Source organism: Coccinella septempunctata, chromosome 7 (genome assembly GCF_907165205.1).
Source record: "Coccinella septempunctata chromosome 7, icCocSept1.1, whole genome shotgun sequence".
In the NCBI taxonomy this organism is placed as follows: Eukaryota; Metazoa; Arthropoda; class Insecta; order Coleoptera; family Coccinellidae; genus Coccinella; species Coccinella septempunctata.
The window spans coordinates 28501011-28523354 of NC_058195.1; the positions used below are offsets into that span (position 1 = coordinate 28501011).

Here is a 22344-nt window from a genome sequence, read left to right on the forward strand (position 1 = left end):
GAACCATGATAGAACGAAGCAATAAATGACATGATGGCGCCGCCACGAAACTAATCCCATATCCCCGATATGGAATAATGTTGGTGCTTGCAAAAAATTACAAGTGCACACACCAGTGTTTTAAACATCTCAGAATGTTCGAAGTAAAAATAACTCTATAAGCATCACTGACCATTACAAGGTACTGTTTGGTCAGAACAGTAGAAACAATATGATCATATTTCATGAGTTTTTCACCATCGAAAAGTGGTAAATCTGAGTCAGTTCCATAGAGTAGGGCCTATAAATATTCGGTCAGTATTATTTAGGTGAATTGAAATGCAACGTTTCCAATTGTATATTTATGAACATTTTCTTATGAAATTTCATTTCCCTCTAAAATTGGGTTTCCTTTTGTTTTGGAATGCCTCCAAAGCTTCTATCCTATCTTTAGTCGGGATTAGTTGCGCATAACACGCGGTTTCGATAGCCATTCCAGTATCAATATTCGTCTCCAAGCCTCTATTTATGGCTAGCTTGGCCATCTTCAAAGCAACCGGACCATTTTGAAGAATCTCCTCACATAATTCCAGCGATTTCATGTAAGCACTATTACCACTTGTATTTTGTTCCACTGCATGATTCACCATTCCTGTAAAAAAACATAATTTTGAATAAGATCGAATAAAATTTCTGAGCACAATGACTACACATAATGTACCTAATTCGAATTATTGTTCACCGATATTTCTAGGATAAAGAATCTCGAATGAAAAATTGTTGATGGTATATAGGTACTAATTTCCTAAGCACCGAGTGGTAGAGGCGAAGGGGAAAATCAGATGATTTAGAGCGTTCGGAAAACGCTCTTTTTATTCAAACCGCTGCGTCTCGCCATCTGCGAAAGAAGCCACATGGAAGTCTAATTATCAGACCGTGCCAAGGTCACACTGTGAAATTTGAATTGTAATTTGGGGGTACGAAACTTTTTTCCTGAATTACATTTCGGTATAGAAGTAGAACAAAACTTTGGCGCTCAAAAACATCCTGTATTACATATTCTGAACAAAATATTCCTGAAACACTAGTAGGTACTTATTTACATGGAGTCTAGGAACACCTCCGGAGTTGAAAAAAGTACCGGAAATTTTTCGACGGTACATTTCGATACAAAACTAGAACACATATGTTTCGAGAACCGAAATCTTGATTTTTCGAAAACATTTTTTCAGCTCCACCAATTTGAAAACCTCATAAAACCCCTAAATTTTAGGGTACAAAACTTTTTTTAACGGTACATATTGGTACAGAACTAGTACAAAACTTTGACAAATAGAAAATTTGAAATTTCAAAAATAGGCGGTGAGCATTGTGCCCTCCTAATCTTAAAACCTTATTTTCGTAATTTCAATTACGGGTACGAAATTTTTTTTCTGCGGTAGAGTCATTCGGGGTAACTGAGCGCAGTGGGTAAGTGTGCGCAGTGCGTATATCTCGACTATGCAATGTATGAAAGAGGGGTTCATTTGGGTGAAGCAAGGGCGCAGAATCGCCAAATTAGTTTTTCATAGGAGTGCGCCGTGCGACGTTTCGTTAACTTTTTATTTGCAATCAATCAAATTCACTAGTTTTCTTATTAATTTTTAGCATCACTGCAAATTCTGCCAGGTCCAAGTTCCGAGTCCGACAGTGTTAAACAATATTTTATTCGATCATGTGCATATTAATCTAAATATATAATAAAAAATTTTAGGTTCTCTTAGCTGCTCAACTCTGTAAGAACGTCAATTCTAATTTTGGATTACTGGGGAAAGTGTGCGCGGGTAAGTGTGCGCGGGTAAGTGTGCGCGGGTAAGTGTGCGCATAGATTCATTATATGGGCATTAGTTCAGTGAGGAATAAATTATGACATTGTTGATTTTCTTGGTTAAGACTCGATCAATATTGTCCTATTTGTTCAGAAAAATATGAAGAGCCACCAACAGGGGAATGTATCAAGTGTTGTGTTCACCAAGAATTGTGGCACGAACAATAATGCACTGCTTGTAAAAAAGCGCTTCTGTATTGACAATAAACAGCATTTCTCTAATATTGTAACATTTTGATGACACTATTTTGTAATTTGTTTTGATTGTGTGGTTCACTAAGCACTACGTTCACTTACCCCGTGAGGGTGCGCACACTTACCCGCAATATGGGGCATGTGAACGCACTCCGACTTTCCCTATTAAATTCTTTTTTGCGGAAAGAAAACGTTTTTGTTTGTTTGCTTTTTGATGTTTTCTCATAGATTAGAAAATTCTTCATCTTATGAGTATGTTTTAATTTTCCTAGCTTCAACATTTGAAACAGGGTATGGCTTGAAAGGCAAAAGTGCGCACAGTTGCCCCGAATGACTCTATATACACTTAGGTAAAAATCTAGTACACAATTAAGCGCAAAAAAAATTAAAAATTCAAATTGGGGGGGAATGGAGACATGAACCTTACGTAGTAGACCGTAGGGAATTGTAGAGTTGTTTTCAGGAGGAGTTTGTTTTTAGTTTTCTTCTTTATTTTCTTCATGTTTTCGTTACATGCTTATTGATTTTTTGATGCTGATTATTGATTTTTATTCCTTTTCGAATTCATTTTTCATACTGGGGTTTATTTATATTCAGCTCATTTTCTTTGTTGAATTATGTATTCTAATAATCTCAATTAAAGTTTTACTATGAAATATTGCGCGAGCGATGCCACGGGTTTAAGCTAGTATATCGATATGTCTGAACAAAAAGGCAGCAGAACAAATACGAGCAGCTTGAAGAGTCCTGCTTGGAATCGCTAAGAAAGGCAAAGTACCTAACAAAACGATCAGAACTAAACATTAAAACATAGTAGAACACATGACTAGAATGAAGTGAAGTCAGGTCATATAGCTAGAGCATCAAACGAAAGATGAGCTGGGCGAATTTTTAGGAGATATAGAACGAAAGCGCTATTCAGTTCGAAACGAATTGGAAGGGTGATGACATAGTGGGCGAGTTCCGATATTGCTGGTGTTACTGGCCGCATTCGAAAAACAATAGAACCCGAATGACTGGCAAATAGTCATCGTCTCTCAGGGTACACTGGCAGGACTGTTCGGGAATATCGGAAATACCCCATAGGGTAGCAAGGTCCAGCTCAACTTTCGTGCGTAGACGTTGTGTATCTCATGAATGGGATAAACAACGTATAGGTATAGGTCAGTCGACTTAGTGTTTATTTTTATATAAGCAATCGAAATATCATTCTATGAGCTAATTTCATAACAATATATAGGTTCAGACTAGAATATGACGTGAGGTCAGCTGGCCAGTGCCCCTGCAATCTTCTTGGATCGCTACTTTCTATAGTAGTGGTTGCAGAAGGGTATTTGTTTGTCTCTCTAATCTTTCGTGGTGTTTTCTGCCTCTGTTTTTGATGACATCTTTAACAAAGGGAATTTTCAGGTTCTCATGGAGAGTCGAAAAAAAACATAACCAGAAGATTAACACGAAGAAACAACAAGAGAAAATGGTTGGTTGTCCTATAACAAGAAGTTTATGGATGAAATCAAGATCTAATTCAACATCGTCGGAAATTAACAACGTAAACAGTTATGAAGAGATAAGAACGGACGAACAAAGCATCTGCGATAAAGATAGAGGAATAGCGAACGAGGAAAGAAATGAACTGGATATACGAGGGAACTTGAAACATTCTAACGAAATGAAAGAGAGTACCTAGGAAGACCTCTTTACACCGAAAAGGACTATAATGCGGACACCTCCTAAAGACAATGAATCCTCGGAAATACAAACACCATCAAATCAGAATAATGAAGTGAATTTCAACTGATATGGTAATAGCACCAGCCAGAAATATAGAAGACACCACCTGTATCATTGATGGAATTTCAAAAGAATTGGAAACAATAAATGATTTATCGCAAAATGATAAGATTGAAGGTGAAGATATAAAAATATCAAGAATGGCAAGCTTTAAGCTTCACGAAAAGGTGACATAACTCGCTTTTAATGTGGAAAAATTAGAAAGAGAAAATGGTACTAGAAAAGAACTTGAGGAAGTATAGGTAATATTCATTAAAGACAAAGCATGCAAAGAAGACCACAATAAGAAAACATACATTGAAATTGTAAAATCCAAAGAAGAAAGGGAACTTAGTCTTGAGAAAGTCGAAATATATCGACGAAACGTCGACTTTGTTTTAAGAAAGTTGTTATTATTCAGTCCTAAACCCGTGAATATCCCCTGAACATTATAATGGAAGGACGTGAAATACAAGTTGAAAACTATTGCACCGGGAGGTTCTTTGAGACCATTGAACGAGAGTATGGAAGTAGGATTAGAGCACTGCTCAAGCATAGAATCAGGCTGGACAAGAAGTTGGCATCATTACACAATAGGAAAATATTCTTGTTGGAGTGCAGGAGGAACTCAGTATTTCCTAATCACATTGCCCACAACATCAGGTGCCTGGACAATTTAGCTTTAGATGAGAGTTGTCCCTATCAGGTTGAATGTGACAGAATACGTAATAGAGTTCAAAAATCTATATTGAATTTGGAGGTGAAGGTGACTATTTGGAGGATGAACAACGTTAGTAATCAAATTTTAAGTGTTGATGAGAACTTGGAGAAAGACTTACCACATGACGTGTTCACGAATTTTCTCAGAACATGCAGACAAAATTATGAAAAACTGTTCAAGCGCATCAGGAACTCCAACAAGCATAAAATAAGTTTATTACAGTCGGTGTACAGGTCCGCTCCAAGAACAATCCAAAATCAGGACAGTAAGTTTATTTACAATTTCACTAATACAAACCTGCCGGAGGAAGTTAACGATGTCCTTTCTCTCGGTCCTAATTTCAGTATTCCATTAACGAAAAAAGATATATCTGTTCCTACTATTCTGAAGGATCTTGAGTATTGTGTACATGGCTTACAATTGAGTACTGAGGTGAGAGATTTGGTTAGGTCTGAGTGTGTGAACATCCTGACAAATTTTTGGCATGGTTTTCAAGCCAATGAAAGACCTAAGCCAATACAAAAGGCCTATAATAGCGCAAAATCCTTTCTCGCACAACATCCTGAACTGATCGTGATGAAATCAGATAAAGGAAATTCAACAGTAATTATGTACAGGTCTGAGTACCTTGAATGTATGGGAGAAATGTTGTCGGATGAGAGAACTTATAGAATAATTAATAGAGACCCTACCAACAAGTTTCAAACGAAGGCGAACGAATTAGTTAATGAGCTCAAGATTAAGAATATAATTGATGACAAGTTGGCTCAGGAGATGAGACGGTATGATTCAGTATCACCTAAATTATATGGCTTACGAAAAACACATAAGCCAGAGATTAAATTAAGACCTATTGTTAGCTGCATTGGCGCTCCTACTTACAATCTATCGGTTTTTGTACATAATATATTGGCCAAAGTTAATTCAACATGCCCGTTCACAGTAAAAAACTCCTTTGAGTTTGTTGCCACCATAAAAGATTTAACAGTTCCTGAAGGTTATGAGTTGGTCTCACTGGATGTTGTGTCATTATTCACGAACATACCTAAGGAACTCGTAAACTCCATCATAAATAAAAAATGGCAGTACATTTCTGCATATACAGAGATTGATAAACAGTTTTTCCTCAGAATCGTCAACTTTATCTTCAACTCAAGCTACTTTATGTTTGATGGTGTATTTTATGAGCAAAAGGATGGGTCCACTATGGGTAATCCAGCGGGTCCGTCTTTAGCGAATCTAGTGATGACCGAGATCATCTTTGAATGTTTGAAAAACATGAAATTTGTCGTAACCATCCTTAAACTTTACGTGGATGATACTTTTTTGATTATTCCATCTGACAGCGTAGATTACCTATTGGAAACTTTCAATGCATACCATCCTCGCATACAGTTCACTATAGAACGTGAAAAAGACAATGAATGATCGTTCTTAGATGTCAGGGTAAGAAGGAGAGCAGACGGAACGTTGAGTACACGGTAGTGCATGAAACCTACCAGCTCGGGAAGACTGTTGAATTATAGATCAGACACATGCAGAAAATATAAAATTTCCGTCATAAAAAAAATTTGCTACACAGGGGTATCAATCTGAGCAGCAGTGAATTTCACCATGAAAATTTGAAAGAAATAAAACAAATATTGAAAGTGAATGCTTATCCCTCTCTTCTGGTTAATAGAATCATCAACGAGTACAAGCCCCCACCGAGCAGACACCAATTGGGCGAAACACAGGAGACACGTAGTTATTTTAGGTTTCCTTTCGTGCCAAAATTGTCTTCCAAGATATCTAACTCGATCCGTAGAGTGTCCACAAATTCCAGGCTGGCATTTTACAATCTAAAGAGTGTCAGATCTCTCTTTTCCAAGTTGAAAGACAGAGCTGGGACTCTTGATCGTTCTAATGTGGTGTACAAGATTCCCTGCGCAGGTTGTAATAGATGCTATATAGGACAGACGAAACAATTTCTCTCAAGTAGGGTCAGACAACATAAAAATGATTGCCATGAGAAGTTCAGAGATAAAGAAGGTAAAACAGCACTGGTTTTGCACTCTTTCAGTACAGGACACCAATTCGACTTCCAGCAGATTTCAGTTTTGGATGGGGAGAAAAACTGGATGAAAAGAAATTTAAGCGAGATGATACATTTTAATTTGCACGATACCGTCAATCATAGGAGTGATACTCAGGGATTACACCAATCTTATAATAATTTGATTTCCTTGTTCAGACAATTCAAGTGCCGTTAAGATGAACTACTGTTTAGTAGTTGTTTTTGAGTGATCGTTTGTGCGTCAGATGCGTGACATTGTATCTACCGTCATCCGTGTGTTATTGTTTTCTTGCGTTGTGTTATCCTAGATGCTATGTGTCAGAGTTCTTAGGATTGTTTTATTAATTGACTGTTGTTTTGAGTAAAGGTAGTTCACTTCTACTTCCTACACATACTATGATTTTTATGTATATTTTAAACAACTAACAAAACTAGGTAAGATGCAGCTTTAATAATTTGTTTGTGTTCTTGTTTCTATTATTCCTGTCTCAATTTTTAGTCTTGAGAAAGTCGAAATATATCGACGAAACGTCGACTTTGTTTTAAGAAAGTTGTTATTATTCAGTCCTTAACCCGTGAATATCCCCTGAAGAAAGGGAACCTTCAGTACGTAAAATATGGGAAACTCCACCCCCTCAAAAAAAAATATGAAATAATGGTAAAATGCAAAAAATCAAGATAAAGAAAATCATATTAAATTCATCACGAAAAATCCATGCCGAAATGGCACATAAGAAACGAGTCTTCATATCTTGATCTCACTAAATTTCATGTAGAAGAATTTAGGCATTTTGCAAAATATTGGCAAGCAAACCTCTGTTGTCACAAATGTGGACAAGAGCACGAAGCAAAAACATGTCCCAGTAAGAATGAATTCGAATTCGACTGTCCCAATTGTAACCGCCTGAAAATTCAAGAGGAAAGACATTCTGCTAGGAATCAAAAATGTCCAGTTGTTCAAAAAAATATGGCAGAAACATCGAGATATAAACTTCGTGAAGATGGAAGAAAACAAAACGATTTTTTATAAATAATACTGAAACGGGAAGATTCGACAAGAAGCAACAAACTGGAAAGAAAACAACCATAAATGGAACAAATTCCTCTAAAAGGTATAAAGTTGATATCTGATGAAGAAGACGCTGATGTCGTTGCAATAACGGAGCATTGGAGGTGTGAAGAGGAACTCAGTGCATGTCATCTCAGTGGTTATAAATTAATATCAAGTGTAACGATACTTGATTGTTTCATATAAAAATCAAGCCTCGTTTTAAATGTCCGTTTCCCTGAATTTTCCAGTTGAAGCAATGCAACACCGTCTGATGGAGATTTCAGTTTTAATATAGATATTCCGTTTCATTTTAGAAATGTTCTTCAGATCCTGAAAAATTAACCTCAAATTCCGTAAGATTGAAATTTCCATCAGTAATCCGCCGTAATAATCTAAAACAAAGAAAAAGTGTCTTTCTGCATTCGGCGTTGATTTTCCGTCCAAAAAACACACCGAATTCAGCATAAAACAACGTGGATTGCAGATAATGACAGTTTCTTTTACCGATAGGGAGATAACCGCCACCGAGAATGTTTGTTGGAATTAAGAATCCCCCTACGTAGATCTGCGCTCTGATTGGACGGTATGACGTAACAGATTAAAAAGATGCGATTCTGGAACGAGCCAATTGTTTTTCGAATATATGTTGAACGTCGAGTTGTCAGGATGTGTAATGTTTTTCGAGTAGAACTTGTCATAGTTGTCAAATACATATATTGAAATAAAAGTTGTTGATATAAGATGTAGATTTGGCCTTCAATTCAAAAAGGTACACCCATATCTGATAGCTAGGGAACTACAGACTGAGGAAACATCAGTTCCAACATATGGCTACCGTGACAGGACCCTTTATTACAGGTATGGAAAAAACCAAGAAAGCTCTACAAAGAACAGCTTTTATGAGGATCTATGATAAGTTGAAAGAAGATTTCTCCAAAGAAAAATGCGATATCCTAGAAATACAGAGTAGCATCAAAGTCTTGGATGAAATAATGCTTCAAGTATCTGAACTGAATCAACTCATGATTGATCTAATGTTGGATGCAGGAGAAGAAGAAGCGAATATGAATGCAGAAGTGGAATTGATGAATACGATGAGTTCTCAATATCACAAGATAAAATGTAGTTTCGATAAGTTAATATGTCAAGGCAGTGTCTCCAAGAAATCAGAATCCAGGAGCAAATTGAAGATTCCCAAAATTCAATTCAGACAGTTTGGTAGTGAAACGAAAGATTGGCTTGTATTTTCGAATCAATTCAGCAGAATTGATGAAGATTCTGATATAGAAGAGGAGGATAAACTACAATATTTAGTTCAAGCTACCACACCAGGCTCTCGAGCTAGACAAATTGTGGAAAGTTACCCTGCTTCTAAAGGTAACTATGGATAGTTTGAAACAAAGATTTGGAAGAGAAGATTTGTTAATAGTTTATATCCGAGAACTTCTCAAGCTAGTTTTGATGAATCTGAATACCAAAAATAAACTATCAACATATTCTGACAAAATTGAATTCTATTGAGAGCATTAGAAAGTCTGGGTGTAAAATCAGATACCTGCGCTGCGATGCTATACCCTTTGGTTGAATCATGCCTAGGAGAAGATTTAATACGAGCATGGCATAGAAGTCAGTTCTATTCATCAGAGTACAGTTTGAAGAAGAATGAACTCTCATGAATTTTCTCAGAGAGGAAGTGATGAACGAAGACAGAATTCATCTCGCGGTGTCCAGTTTCAAAGACAGACGAAAGCTTGAAGATAGGAGCATACGTAGTAGTTCTAATGTACCCACTGCTTCTGAATTGTACAACAAAGGAGTTCCATGATGTGTGTTTTGCAGAAAGGAAACAGAAATTGTCAGAAAATGCTTGTTGCCACCTATGCACCAAATTTGGTCATACAGCTCGAAGATGCCGCTCTCGAGAAAAATGCCACAGATGTCAAGGTAGACATTGTGTTATTATGTGTCCCAAAAACGATGTCGAGTCATCATCGAGTTCTAATGATAGGAATTTGAAACAGCCAAACTTAAAAATTGATGAACACAGTCTGTCCAACCACACTTTTCCCGAAATTTTTTTTGCGAACCATAGTAGTAGAACTGAGGGAGACAAAGAATGTCGCCGAGTAAGACTCTTGATCGATACTGGATCCCACAAGTCATATATTACAAGAAAAATTGCCGAAGAGGCTGGGTACCCTCCAGTTCGAGAAGAACAGCTAGTACATTCACTTTTTGGAGGAACCCAAACTGAATCTGTGAGTCATAGATGCTTCAGAATTTCTCTACATAGTCTTACTGAAGACTACTGTTGCAACTTCGAAGTTTTGGATCAACCATTGATTTGTAACGACATAAGCTCAGTGAAAAAGGGACCTTAGCTGGATGAACTGAAACAAATGGGAGTAGAAATCATTGATACTACAGATGGGCCAACTGATGTTTTGGTTGGTGCCGACATAGCCGGAAAACTTTTTTCCGGACATAAACTAGATTTGGATTCTGGACTTGTAGCGGTTCATACATTACTAGGTTGGACACTCATGGGAAAACTGAAATCAGAATACTCATCTAAGACATCCCTTCTTGTAACTTCAATGTTTTCGAAAAATGTGGCCATATGTGACTTATGGAACCTAGATTTCCTTGGTATTCAAGCTCCTGAAAGATCTGAATCACAACGGGAACAAGAAAAACTTGTTATGGAACATTTTCTAACAACAGTTAAACGAAGAGATGACAGGCGATATGAAGTGTCTAGGATTGAAGGTCATCCCCCTTTATCATCCAATTTCGATTTATCCTATAAAAGACTGCTCCACACTGTGGAAAAGTTGAAAAAGGATAATTTCTACAACGTCTACGATAGCGTCTTCGACAATTGATTAGCTGAAGGAGTTAAAGAATGTTCGTCAGAAATGAACCTCTTGAAACATCATCTCAGTCTGGTCATTTTTTACCTCATCATCCAGTATATAAGCCCAGTAGTACCACAGCACCTGTACGTCCAGTTTTTGATGCTTCGTCAGGAGCAAGGAAGCAACCATCTTTGAATCAGTGCCTTGAGAAAGGAATCAACCTCATTGAATTAATTCCATCTATGATTCTACGTTTCCGCTTGGATAAGATAGGAATCATAGATAACCTGATAGGAATCACCGCTGATATAAGAAAGGCATTTCTTCAGATTGGATTACAAGAAAACGATAGATACTTTCTAGAGTTTCTTTGGTACGATAAAAACGGAAAAATAAAAATTTATAGACATGCCCGTTTCGTATTTGGAGTAACTTGCAGTCCTTTTCTATTGGGAGCAGTCCTCGAATTTCATCTGCAGGAAACTCTAAGAGAATCAATTCATGAAGAAAACTCCTATAGTCCCGAAGTTATTTCGAAATTATTGAAGTCATTTTACGTTGACAATATTCTTATAAAAAACGAAGAAGCTCTCAACCAATTTATTGAACAGTCAACTAAAATTCTGGTTGATGGAAAGTTCGAGTTGAGAGGGTGGGAGCATTCTTTGCCAGAAAATGTCGAAGTCGAAGCAAAAAGTAACATCCTTGGACTCATCTGGAATCGTAAATTGGACACCTTAGAACTTTCTCTAGAATGGTTTGATAAAATGGATGTAGGACTGATAACTAAACGAACTATATTATCTGCAGCACACAAACTGTTTGATCCAATTGGTTTCTCATGTCCAGTGACACTGATCCCAAAAAATTTTGCTCCAAAGGACTTGGTCTAGGAAATTGGGATGGGATTTGGAAGTTGATGAAGTAGTTCAAGAATTATTCCTGAAGTGGTTAAAAGAACTACCCTATTTGACATCCGTTAAGATTCCTCGGTGGATATCTTTAGATTCCACTATATTGACCACTGAATCTGTACATGTTATCTGTGATGCAAGTGCAGATGCCTATGCAGCTTATATTTTTCTCAGAACAGAAACTGGTGATGGTCAAGTGGTTTTGAGATTAATCGAAGGAAAATCTAAAGTACCACCCATAAATTAACCATACCACGTCTCGAACTTTTGGCTGCAACAATTGGAGTGAGAATATTTCGAAATTTCCAGACAAACTATGGAATCAACCTTCAAGCATTTTTTTGGTCAGACTCCTCAACTGTTTTATCTTGGATCAAAAGGAAAGAAAATTGGAAACCATTCATCTGGAACCGTGTTGAAGAAATAAAACGTTTTTCTAAACCTTTAGACTGGTACCATGTTCCTGGTGATATGAATCCTGCGGATCTTCCATCACGAGGATGTTCTGCTAAATCACTAGCTGATGGAAGATGGTGGGAGGATCCAAAATGGTTATGTGATCCAATTTCCCAATGGCCTAGTCAGAATTTTGATAGTAATGAAGAGGAAATGAACTGCAAAGGAAGAAAAACTGTTGTTTCCTCGTTGTCTGTGTCTGAAGATTTTGTATGGTACTACAAGTACTTTTCGAAGTTCAGCAAAATCGTCAAGATGGTTGGATGGATCAAACGATTTGTCAATAATAGCAGAAAGAAAAATACCTGGAAGTATCAAGAAAACTAGTAATTCGTTTCATACAAGAAGAAAGTTTTGAGTCTGTAGAAGATTCCAAATTATCATCTTATGTCCCTTTACTGATAACCAAGGACTGATCAGATTGCGAAAAAAAATTTCAGATAGAACTGATGCAGAGGATTTTCGTATGCCATTTGTATTTCCCACAAACCATGAAGTTGTGAAACGTTTGATTTTCGAAGAACATATAAAGAATAATCATGTTGGAGTAAAAGGATTGTTGAGTATTCTTAGAGCAAATTATTGGATTCTTAAAAGTAGACGCACTATTAGATCCGTTATTAGTAGTTGCATCACTTGTAAGCGATTTAGATGCAAACTTAAATGTCCTACCATAAGTTTACCAGAAAACAGAGTCCGTGATGCTGCTGTATTCGAGATTGTGGACATAGATATAGCAGGACCTTTGTACCTTAAATCAAATGAGAAAGTGTGGATTGTTCTATATACTTGTGCTGTCTATCGAGCTGTTCATATTGAATTAACATCGTCCTTGTCAAGTTATGCGTTTCTACAGACACTGAGAAGATTCATCGCTCGTCGAGGTAGACCTTCAACAATCTATATAGATTGCGGAACGAATTTCGTTGGATGTGCAAACGCCTTGCAAGAAATATACTGGTTGGAAGTAGCTGAAAACTGTACGAAATTACACCAAATAAAATGGAAGCTGAATCCTCCAGCAGCTGCGTGGTGGGGAGGTTGGTGGGAGCGGCTTATAAGATTATTGAAAGATTTGTTACGAAGAACCCTTGGGAAAACAAGTCTTGATTTCGAAGAACTGCAGAATGTTCATTGTGATTGTGAAGCAGTTTTGAACGCTCGCCCATTGACATACATGTCCGAAGATCCAAACGATTGTATTGTTCTCACACCAGCAATGTTCTTACAAGACATCAAAGAAGTTGGAGTAATTGAACTTGATTTAGTTGAAGCCAAAAATCTTAGCAGACGATTTAAGTATCGTTTGAAACTAAAAAATGATTTGAACAGAAGATTCAAGTCAGAATATTTAGGCCGACTTACTCTCTTCTCAAAGAAAACCTCAACTGAAACAATCGGAATTGGAGATATTGTTCTGATCTCGGATTTCAATAAAAAGAAATTGGAATGGCCCATAGGTCGAGTTGTTGAAACTATTTCTGGACTATTTCTGATGGAAGAGTGAGGTTGGTGAGTTGAAAACTGCCACAGGTGAATTACTGAGACCAGTACAACGTATTTCATTACTGGAAATGAAAAGGTCATTAGATTCACCAAGACCAGCAGTGCCAGAAAAGAAAAGCGATAACCAAAGGTGAAGAGGAAGAGTTAATCTATCGTTAACTAGAGATCCGGTAGTTAGAACGAGATCAGGAAGACCTGTAAAGTTCCTGAAAGATTTGGACATTGATTGTGTCATTACTTCGATGTATGAATGACACAAGGTGGGAGTGTGTTGTTTTTCGAATATATGTTGATCGTCGAGTTGTCAGGATGTGTAATGTTTTTGGAGTAGAACTTGTCATAGTTGTCAAATACATATATTGAAATAAAAGTAGATTTTGCCCTCAATTCAAAAAGGTACACCCATATCTGATAGCTAGGAAACTACAGACTGAGGAAACATCAGTTCCAACAATGTTTCTTCTGGAGAGAATATTCGAGAATACCGAATTTTTAGATGCAATTTTTGTCACATGACCGTCCACATGTTGGAAAGTTAATAAATAGGGCCGCACCACCAGACGAACGGTCATTCATTATTCGGCAATTATTGATGATTCGGCGATTGTCTCAATCTGTTTGCTTAATTCTTGATTTTTTTCATTAGACTGTGCGACACTCACTTGATTCATTAATTCAGCTCTCGATTATTGATATTTTCTTGTTGCTTTCGATTTGGTGGTGTGTCCGTACCGGAACAAACCGTAAGTCTTTTCTTGATACCGCATACTTAATGATTCAAAGTTGCATTCTTTTATTTGTTTAATTGTGTTAATCCTTATTGTTAATCCCCCTGTTTATCGCAGACTTCTGTCGTCTGGCTTTCTGGTGAACCAAGACCAACCAACGGAAGTCTCGAAGTCGTTCCGCTGGTAATGCTTGGCGTGTACACCCACTGTTGCCACGGAAAGACCACAGTAGCCTATCCCGTCCTACCCCTGTTGTGTTCCGTTTAGTTTTCCCGTTTACCGCAACTTCTGTCGCCTGGCTCTCTGGTGACGGAAACCAATCGGCAGAGGTACACCCAAGGTGGCCACTTAGAGACTACGATAAACTACCCCATTATCCTGTGAATTGTTGCATTGTGTTTCACCTGAATCAACCCCGTCCCGTTTATTGAATAGTTTCCATTCTGATTGGCCTGTACACTGAAAATCACTGGAAGTCGTCGGGATCAACCCCATCGCTAAATTAACCGATTACAGGGACTTGAACAGACAACCGGTTACTGTAAATTTTGTGTAAACCCCGTACATGCCTCATTGTCTCAGAAGGAATCAAAGTGACCGCTATTGATTTCTTTCTTTCTTTAATACCTGATATTTTGACTGAATATAATTAATTTTAATATTATTTAATTCATTAATTTAACTGTATTGATTTTGAATTACTGACCACCGAGTTAGTTATTGAGTGTTGCATTTCTGTTTTTCTCATTTTGGAGAGGATCATCAGCTGTACATATTTCTTGACTTGGAAACCATTGTATGATTCACTGTAATTTAGATTATTGTAATAAATTCGATTTTAAAGTACTTGTTATCGCTACCACCTTAGATAACCCCGAACTCTGTCTCCGTCTAGTAGGAACCTGGGTGAGTTTGTTATGTCCCCCTTGTTGAAGGGCGCTCGAGATTAACCCTTTTCGCAAACTAAACCCGTTACACAAGCTACTGCCGAGAAAAAGGCAAGCGTGGGAGTTGCAGTTTATGGTAAAGAAAAGCACATTTGTACTAATAGGTCAAATTTCAAATCATTAGTAAATGTTCTGTTATTGAATGTGCTGCTGCTCAGCTTATCGTAAGTTATTGATTATTTATATTTACAGACCTAATACTCAGCCATTTGCAAATGTAGAGTTGTTTCTTGAAAGATTGAAAATAATTTCAGATCGCTGCTCTGAGGAGAATGCAATGTATTTATTGGTTGGGGATTTTAACTTTGATATTTTATCTACCTCCCCCAAGATAAGGAGTTTTCAATTGAGGATTACAATCTTTAAACCCACACGACCCTCCTCTGGTACATGCTTGGACAATGTATTCACACCCCTTGATGGCACAACAAGCTCTTGAATACCACATCTCGGGTCATTCTGCCCTGAAATTTGTATCAAAGTTCCAATACAGGATGCCACCAAACAAGGTGATCAAAAAATGAAGCATTAATGCATGATGACTCCATGTCTCTTTTCTTGGGTGAACTTTCTAAGGTTGATTGAGATGATATCTGCATCTCACACATCAAACTCCAATGAATTTCATAACTGTTTCTTCGAGGTTTTTGACCGGTGTCTTCCAATAGTCAGTATTCGACAGCCCACTTTCAAAATAAATTTCAAATTGACACCAAAATTTAAAGATCTTCGGGTTCTTCTTAACAAACTCCTTATTATATCATCAGCTAACCAGAACTGAAGTGCATTTCAAACCTGCTGATCAAAAAAAGCTAGCAAATGAGTTTAAGAACTTTTTAGCTGAGATTGCCACATCCCTGACTCAAAACGTGTCAAGTCCGCTGTGCCTCCCACTGTTTCTAGACTGGACAATTCGTTCTTTATGTTTGAGATCTCTCAGGAGGAGGTTATATCCGTTGTGCGGTCTTTCAAAAATTAAATGTCATGCGGTCATGGCGAGATCCGCATTACGGAAATCAAGTCATCCATTGATCTGATATTCCATTCCATTGCTGTATCCCGTTACCAGGAATAAATCTACAAAAAGAAGAAAAAAAATTGCGAACAGACCTGTAATTTCTTAGGGCTAGTTGCGACTGTGTGCCCTCCTGTGACTAAAGAGACCCAACCGTGACCTGCAGATCCTTCCACACTCAGGGCATGGATAGTCACCAACCAGATCTGGCCGCCGCTGTATCCTTCTCGATTCTCCATTATAACTGTGTACTGTACTGTGTACTGTGACCTGTTTAACGCTAGTTGTTCCCAGTTATGATTGGCATTAACTAATTTTAGGGATTGAAGTAGTGTATCCTTAAACCGCTTATACTGGCCTCCTGGTTTCCGGGCTCCCTCAGTGAATTCGCCATATAGAGCTATTTTGGGAAGTCTTGTGTCTTGCATCCTCAGAATGTGGCCGCTCCATCTGAGTCGGGCCTTCGTTATTTGAGTCTCAATTGTTGTACAACTCGCCCATTGCAAGACTTCTGCATTCGAAACTTTGTGAAACTATCTGATGTGCATTATCTGTCTTAGATGACGTTGTTGGGTTTGTTCAAGCTGTTTAATATGTCGCCTGTAGGGCGTCCAGCTTTCGCTTCCGTAAAGAAGCGTTGGGAGGACAGTGGATTTGTAAACAGCTGTCTTGGTCTTCAGATTGAGGTCGTGATTTTGAAACACTCTGTCCTTTAGCTTCCAGAATGCCCGTGATGCCGAATTGATACGGTTGTGTATTTCCGTGTCTAGATTAGCCCTAGTATTTATGAAGCTTCCCAAGTATTTGAACTGCTCGACCTGTTCTAGAGTTTCATTCTCCAGGCTGATATCTGTTTGAAGACTTTCTGGCGGACTTACCAGGATTTTGGTCTTGTCGATATTGAGGCCTAAAGCTTCGTATATATATTTATAGGTGTCCATCATTATCTGTAGATCCTCTGAGCTGCTAGCGATGAGTGAACAGTCGTCTGCATATTGAAGTTCCGTGATAAACTTGGTACGGGTTCTTGCTCTGAGGCGCTTCAGGTTAAACAGGCCTCCATCAAATCTGAACCTTATCCCTACACCTCTTACGGGCATACTTATGTCAGCAATTATCGATACAGCAATGGCGAAAATATTGAACAGTAAAGGCGCTAATACGCAGCCTTGTTTTATTCCGGAGTTGGTTGAGAAATGGTCGGTTGTAGAGCCATTATGCTGTATTCTAGCGGTGTTGTTGGTATGAAGGCTTTTACACACTGCTAAGAATTTTTCGGGTACTCCAAGACGTTCCATGATTTTCCATAGCGCTCTCCGATACACCGAGTCGAATGCCTTACTTAAATCGATGAAGGCTGTGTAAATCCTTGATTGTTGTTCACGGGCTTTCTCTTGTAGATGTCGCAGTGTAAAAATTAGGTCCACCGACCTCGATTTGGTCGAAAGCCGCACTGGGATTCAGGTAAGAGCTTTTCTCAGAGTGGAACCGGACGATAAGCCATAATCTTCGAGAGAATTTTACCGGCCACATAAAGCAACGATATGCCCCTGTAATTGTTGCAATTCGACGTATCGCCTTTGTTCTTATAGAGGTTGATAACTAAAGCGTCTGTGAAGTCTTGTGGCACATCTCCCTGTTCCCAGATCTTGCGGAATAGTGTTAAGAGACTATTGACAATATCTTTATCCAAGGCTTTGAATATCTCCGCTGGAATGCCGTCTAGACCAGGTGACTTATCATTTTTCATAATTTTAATCGCACTTATGATTTCCGACATTGAGATTTCGTCATCAAGCGATGTCATCGGACTATACGCGGGGAGCAGGTCTAGAATGGATAAATCCGAGTCGTTATTTTGATTCAAGACCAGTGAATAATGCTCCTTTCATCATTCGAGAATTTTTCTATCATCAGTTAGAATAGCTCCATTAGCATCTCTTTTGGGAAGCTAGCTTTTCTGCTTGGACCGTAAACAGTTTTAATACCTTCGAAAAAACGCCTGTAGTCATGGTTATCGGCGTAAGCTTGTATTTCCCTTGCTTTTTCTTTCCACCAGCTATCCTTGATTTTTCTTATTTCTTGACGGACCTCGCGTTTTATGTTTATAAAACTTATTTGGGCTGCAACATCGCCAGGCTTATTAATTGCGGTTTTCATCGCTTTGTGTTTTGCGTCCAAAAGGGGTGCGATATGAGTTTAGCTGTCGGCAAACCAGTCTGCGGATTTTCGGGAGCGTTTTGTGCCCAGTATTTCTTTCGCTGTATTTGTAAGAGATAGCTTGAAGCGAAGCCAATAAGTCTCAATGTCGTCGTTATAATCCGGTGGTGTGAGGATATCTTTGACGGCAGCTGCGAATCTTTCCTTTGTAGAAGGGTTTTGTAGTTTGGAGATTTGAAGGCGCTCTCTTAGATACTTTGGCTTGCGTTGGTATTTTGGGCGCATTAAGATTTTCATTCTCGAGATTACCAGCCTATGATCAGTCCAGCACTCCAGATCTGCTCTGAGTTTAGTGACCAACACCTCTTTCAGATCTTTTCTTCTCACGATCACATAGTCGAGGGTATGCCAATGCCCTGAGTGCGGGTGGCTCCAGGTCCCCCTTGAATTGGGTCTCGTAATAAAATAGGTGTTTGTTATATAAAAATGAGGTCCTCTGGTCGTCAGAATATATATTATTAACTTTTAAGAGACAAAAATGACATTAACAGAAAAGAATTATTATTTTTCAACTACTGTCGCTGTCATCCAGGGCTAGATTTATATTTCTATCGGAATCATGACGACTTTTCCTCAACATTCTCCACCCCGATGACAGCAATTTTAACTGCTGGTCTTCTTAAAACTCCCCGATTGGTCTTGATTTCCGCTGATCGGATTTGCCCATCTTTTCCCAGAAATACCTGAATGATTCTACCCATTGGCCAAGAATTTCTAGGTAAGTCATCGTCACATATTATAACGAGGTCGTCGATTTTGAGAGGTCTCGCTTTCAGGAACCATTTTGAGCGCTTAGTCAAGGTAGGTAAATATTCTTTCAACCAACGTCGCCAAAAGTGATCTGCCATGAGTCCAACTTTTCTCCATTGTTTTCTGGAAAATATATCGTCTTCCTGAAAATTTGTAGATAGGAACAAATAAAAATTGCCTCCCAATAAAAAATGGTTGGGAGTTAATGATGCTCCATCAGTTGCGTCCAAAGAAATGGGAGTAAGCGGTCTAGAATTGACGATATTTTCTACATAAGAAAGGAGTGTCTGTAGTGTTTCATCTTTAGGATATTGTGAAGTAAGTACTGCGCTCAAGCCTTTCTTGACAGATCTAATCAACCTCTCCCAGCAACCTCCCATGTGTGGTGTTCGTGCTGAATTGAAATTCCACTTGATACCTTCTTCCATATGAATAAGGGTCTTCTGAATTTTTTGATGATCCAAATGTTTCACTTGTTGCTGTAACTCTCTATTAGTACCTATAAAGTTTGTACCACAATCAGAGAAGATTTCTCGTGGACAAGGTCTGTGGCTGGTGAATATTTGTATGGCCATTATACAACTGTCTGTTGTTAGCGAATGAGCGACTTCAATGTGAATAGCTCTGACAGACATACAAGTGAATAATAAACACCAACGTTTTTCATGTCTTCGTCCTACAGCAACTTCGATGGGTCCGAAGAAATCCATTCCTGTGTAAAAGAAAGGATGTGGAGGTTTCGTCACTCTACACTGGGGTAATGGTCCTATTTCTGGCACTTCAGGTTTGGAATCTCGTCTCTTACACCAAAGACAATTATTTTTTACTTTCTTGACAATTGTTTTAATCTTAAAAATCCAAAAATTTTTTCTTAATTCCATTATAACAGATTCTGTTCCTTGATGTAAAAATCGTTTATGTACATGTTGTACCAACAATCTTACTGCTTTACAATCATCTAGGATTACAGGAAATACCGTCATTCGGTCAATTTCAGAAGATGCTTCCAAACGACTCCTCATCTTAATTATTCCATCTTCATCAAGGAAAGGTGACAATGGAAACAGTTTGCTTGATTTTTTCAAGGCTTTTTTACTCTGCAGGTGCTTCACTTCTTCTGGAAATAGGGAAAACTGTATTACAATTAGAGTCATTTTTTCTGCCTCTTCAATTTCCTCTAAGGATCCAATGATCTTTTCAGTGTATTTCGAATTTTTTTATGACTTTTCAAGTTCCTTGTGAAACGAATAATCCAAGCAGTGCATCTAAGATATTTCAACCAGGATGAGAATCTGTTGATATATGAATTCGGAATAATCCAGATGCAATTGTCCTTCTCCATATGAACAGTCACGTACTCCTTCTTCAGTTCTAAATCAGACTTATGATTAAAAAATATAGGAGGTTGGTCTGGCCATTCGGATTTACAGTTTTTCAAGAATGGTGGACCTTCTAACCATAATGAATTCAATGTTAGAAATTTTTTCTTGTAGAAACGAGTCGCTAGGTCGGCAGGATTCAAGTCAGTCGATATCCATTTCCACTCATCGGGTCTTGTGAGATCATGGATTTCTGTGATTCTGTTCGCTACAAATTGTTTATATTTTTTGGAGTCGGATTTTATCCAATGAAGAACAGACTGGGAATCAGACCAAAACATTCTCCCTTTTATTTCTACTTCCAGGGAATTTTGAACTGCTTCAGCAAGCCGAGATCCAAGCACAGCTGCCTGAAGTTCCAGACGTGGTATTGAAATTCCTTTCAGGGGGGCAACGCGATTTTTCGATATAATTAGGGAAACTGAGATTATTGGACCACTTTCGTTTCTCAAATAAACTGCTGCTGAATAGGCTTCTTAACTGGCATCAACGAATATGTGGAGTTCCGTAGATCCATAACTGCTTGAGAGTGGTAAATAACACCTTGAAATTTTGAACGTCTTCACATTATTTAGTAAATTGAGCCAGATTTCCCATTTTGCTTGAAGATCTCTTGGTAGAAGTTCATCCCAGGTAATATTTGAACACCAAATATTTTGTAATAAAATTCTGCCAGCCACTAATATTGGTGATACAAGTCCTAGTGGGTCGAAGATACTCATCACAACTCTCAATATCTCTCTCTTTGTTGGAATTTTTAAATGAATATTTTCAAATTTTGATTCATTAACTCGAAAAATAAACGTATCTGCTTTCGCGTCCCACCACATTCCTAAAATCCTCTCTGTAGCGAGGCCATCATCTGAATTCAACTGTTTGTCACTGTGGGCTTTGAGATCTTCAGGGATATTGTCTAAAACTTCTTTCGAATTACTGATCCAAATACATATAACAAATCCACCTGCTTTATGAATTTCAATTACTTGCTGAATTCTGTTAATAGCACTATGAATTGTTTCACAGCAGTCTAAATGGTCGTCCATGTATTCCTTGGTACAAATTGCTTTACTAGCTTCAGGATATTGATCTTTAAATCTTCTGGAATTCAGTTTCACCACATAAAGGGCAGTCGATGGTGAACAAGTTGCTCCAAAAGTCATTGCTTTCATGATGTAGGTGTCTGGTTTTCTATGCCTCTCCATTCCACGCCAAAGAAATCTTTGAGAATCGACATCTTCTGTTTTTATGTTAATTTGATGAAACATTTCTTTTATGTCTCCAACAAAGGCGATGGCATGCTGTCTAAATTTCATGAGGACCGCTGGTAGTGAATTCAAGAGATTGGATCCAGTTAGTAAAGCATCGTTCAAGGATACTCCATGACTTTTTGCTGCAGCATCGAACACTAAACGCAATTTTCCAGGTTTATTTGGATTGCGCACTCCAAAGTGTGGCAAATAATAAGTTCTATTGTGTGTTTGGGCTACCTCTTCTACACTTAATTTCTTGACGTAATTTTTGTCTAAATATTCATCTATTTTTCGACAGTATTCTTCCGCTAATATTGGGTCTCGATCTAATTTACGTTCTATTCCATGAAGTCGACTTAGAGCGTTGTTATAACTGGGAGGAAATCTGAAGTTTTCTGTGGCCCATAACAGTCCAGATTCATAACGTTCTCCTGTATAGGCAGTTGTTTCTTCTAAAAATTTTAGTGCCTTTTCCTCCTTCGGTGATAATGAAGTTTCGTAATTCGGCTTTGTAATTCCATAGTTATCAAGCTTAAATGAATCTTTGACCAACCGATGTAAATCATCTTCAGATTCTTGATAACAAAAGAAATTGAAATTTGAATTGTCGAGAATATCCTTTTTGCATCTAAATTTTCCGTGAACAATCCATCCAAGTTTAGTCCAGTTTAAAATTGGTGAA

The 22344-nt window shown here is 38.0% G+C and overlaps 1 protein-coding gene across 1 annotated transcript in view; it reads right to left on the reverse strand.

Annotated features, from left to right (window-relative positions):
• Nucleotides 1-322: 322 nt before the first annotated feature.
• LOC123317193 (methylglutaconyl-CoA hydratase, mitochondrial) overlaps nt 323-22344 on the reverse strand; it is an 81841-nt gene continuing 59819 nt past the window's right edge. Inside the window, exon 4 of the mRNA XM_044903598.1 lies at nt 323-631. Coding sequence (XP_044759533.1) covers nt 366-631 — 266 coding nt within the window. The 3' untranslated portion in view covers nt 323-365. The remainder of the gene's footprint in view (nt 632-22344) is intronic.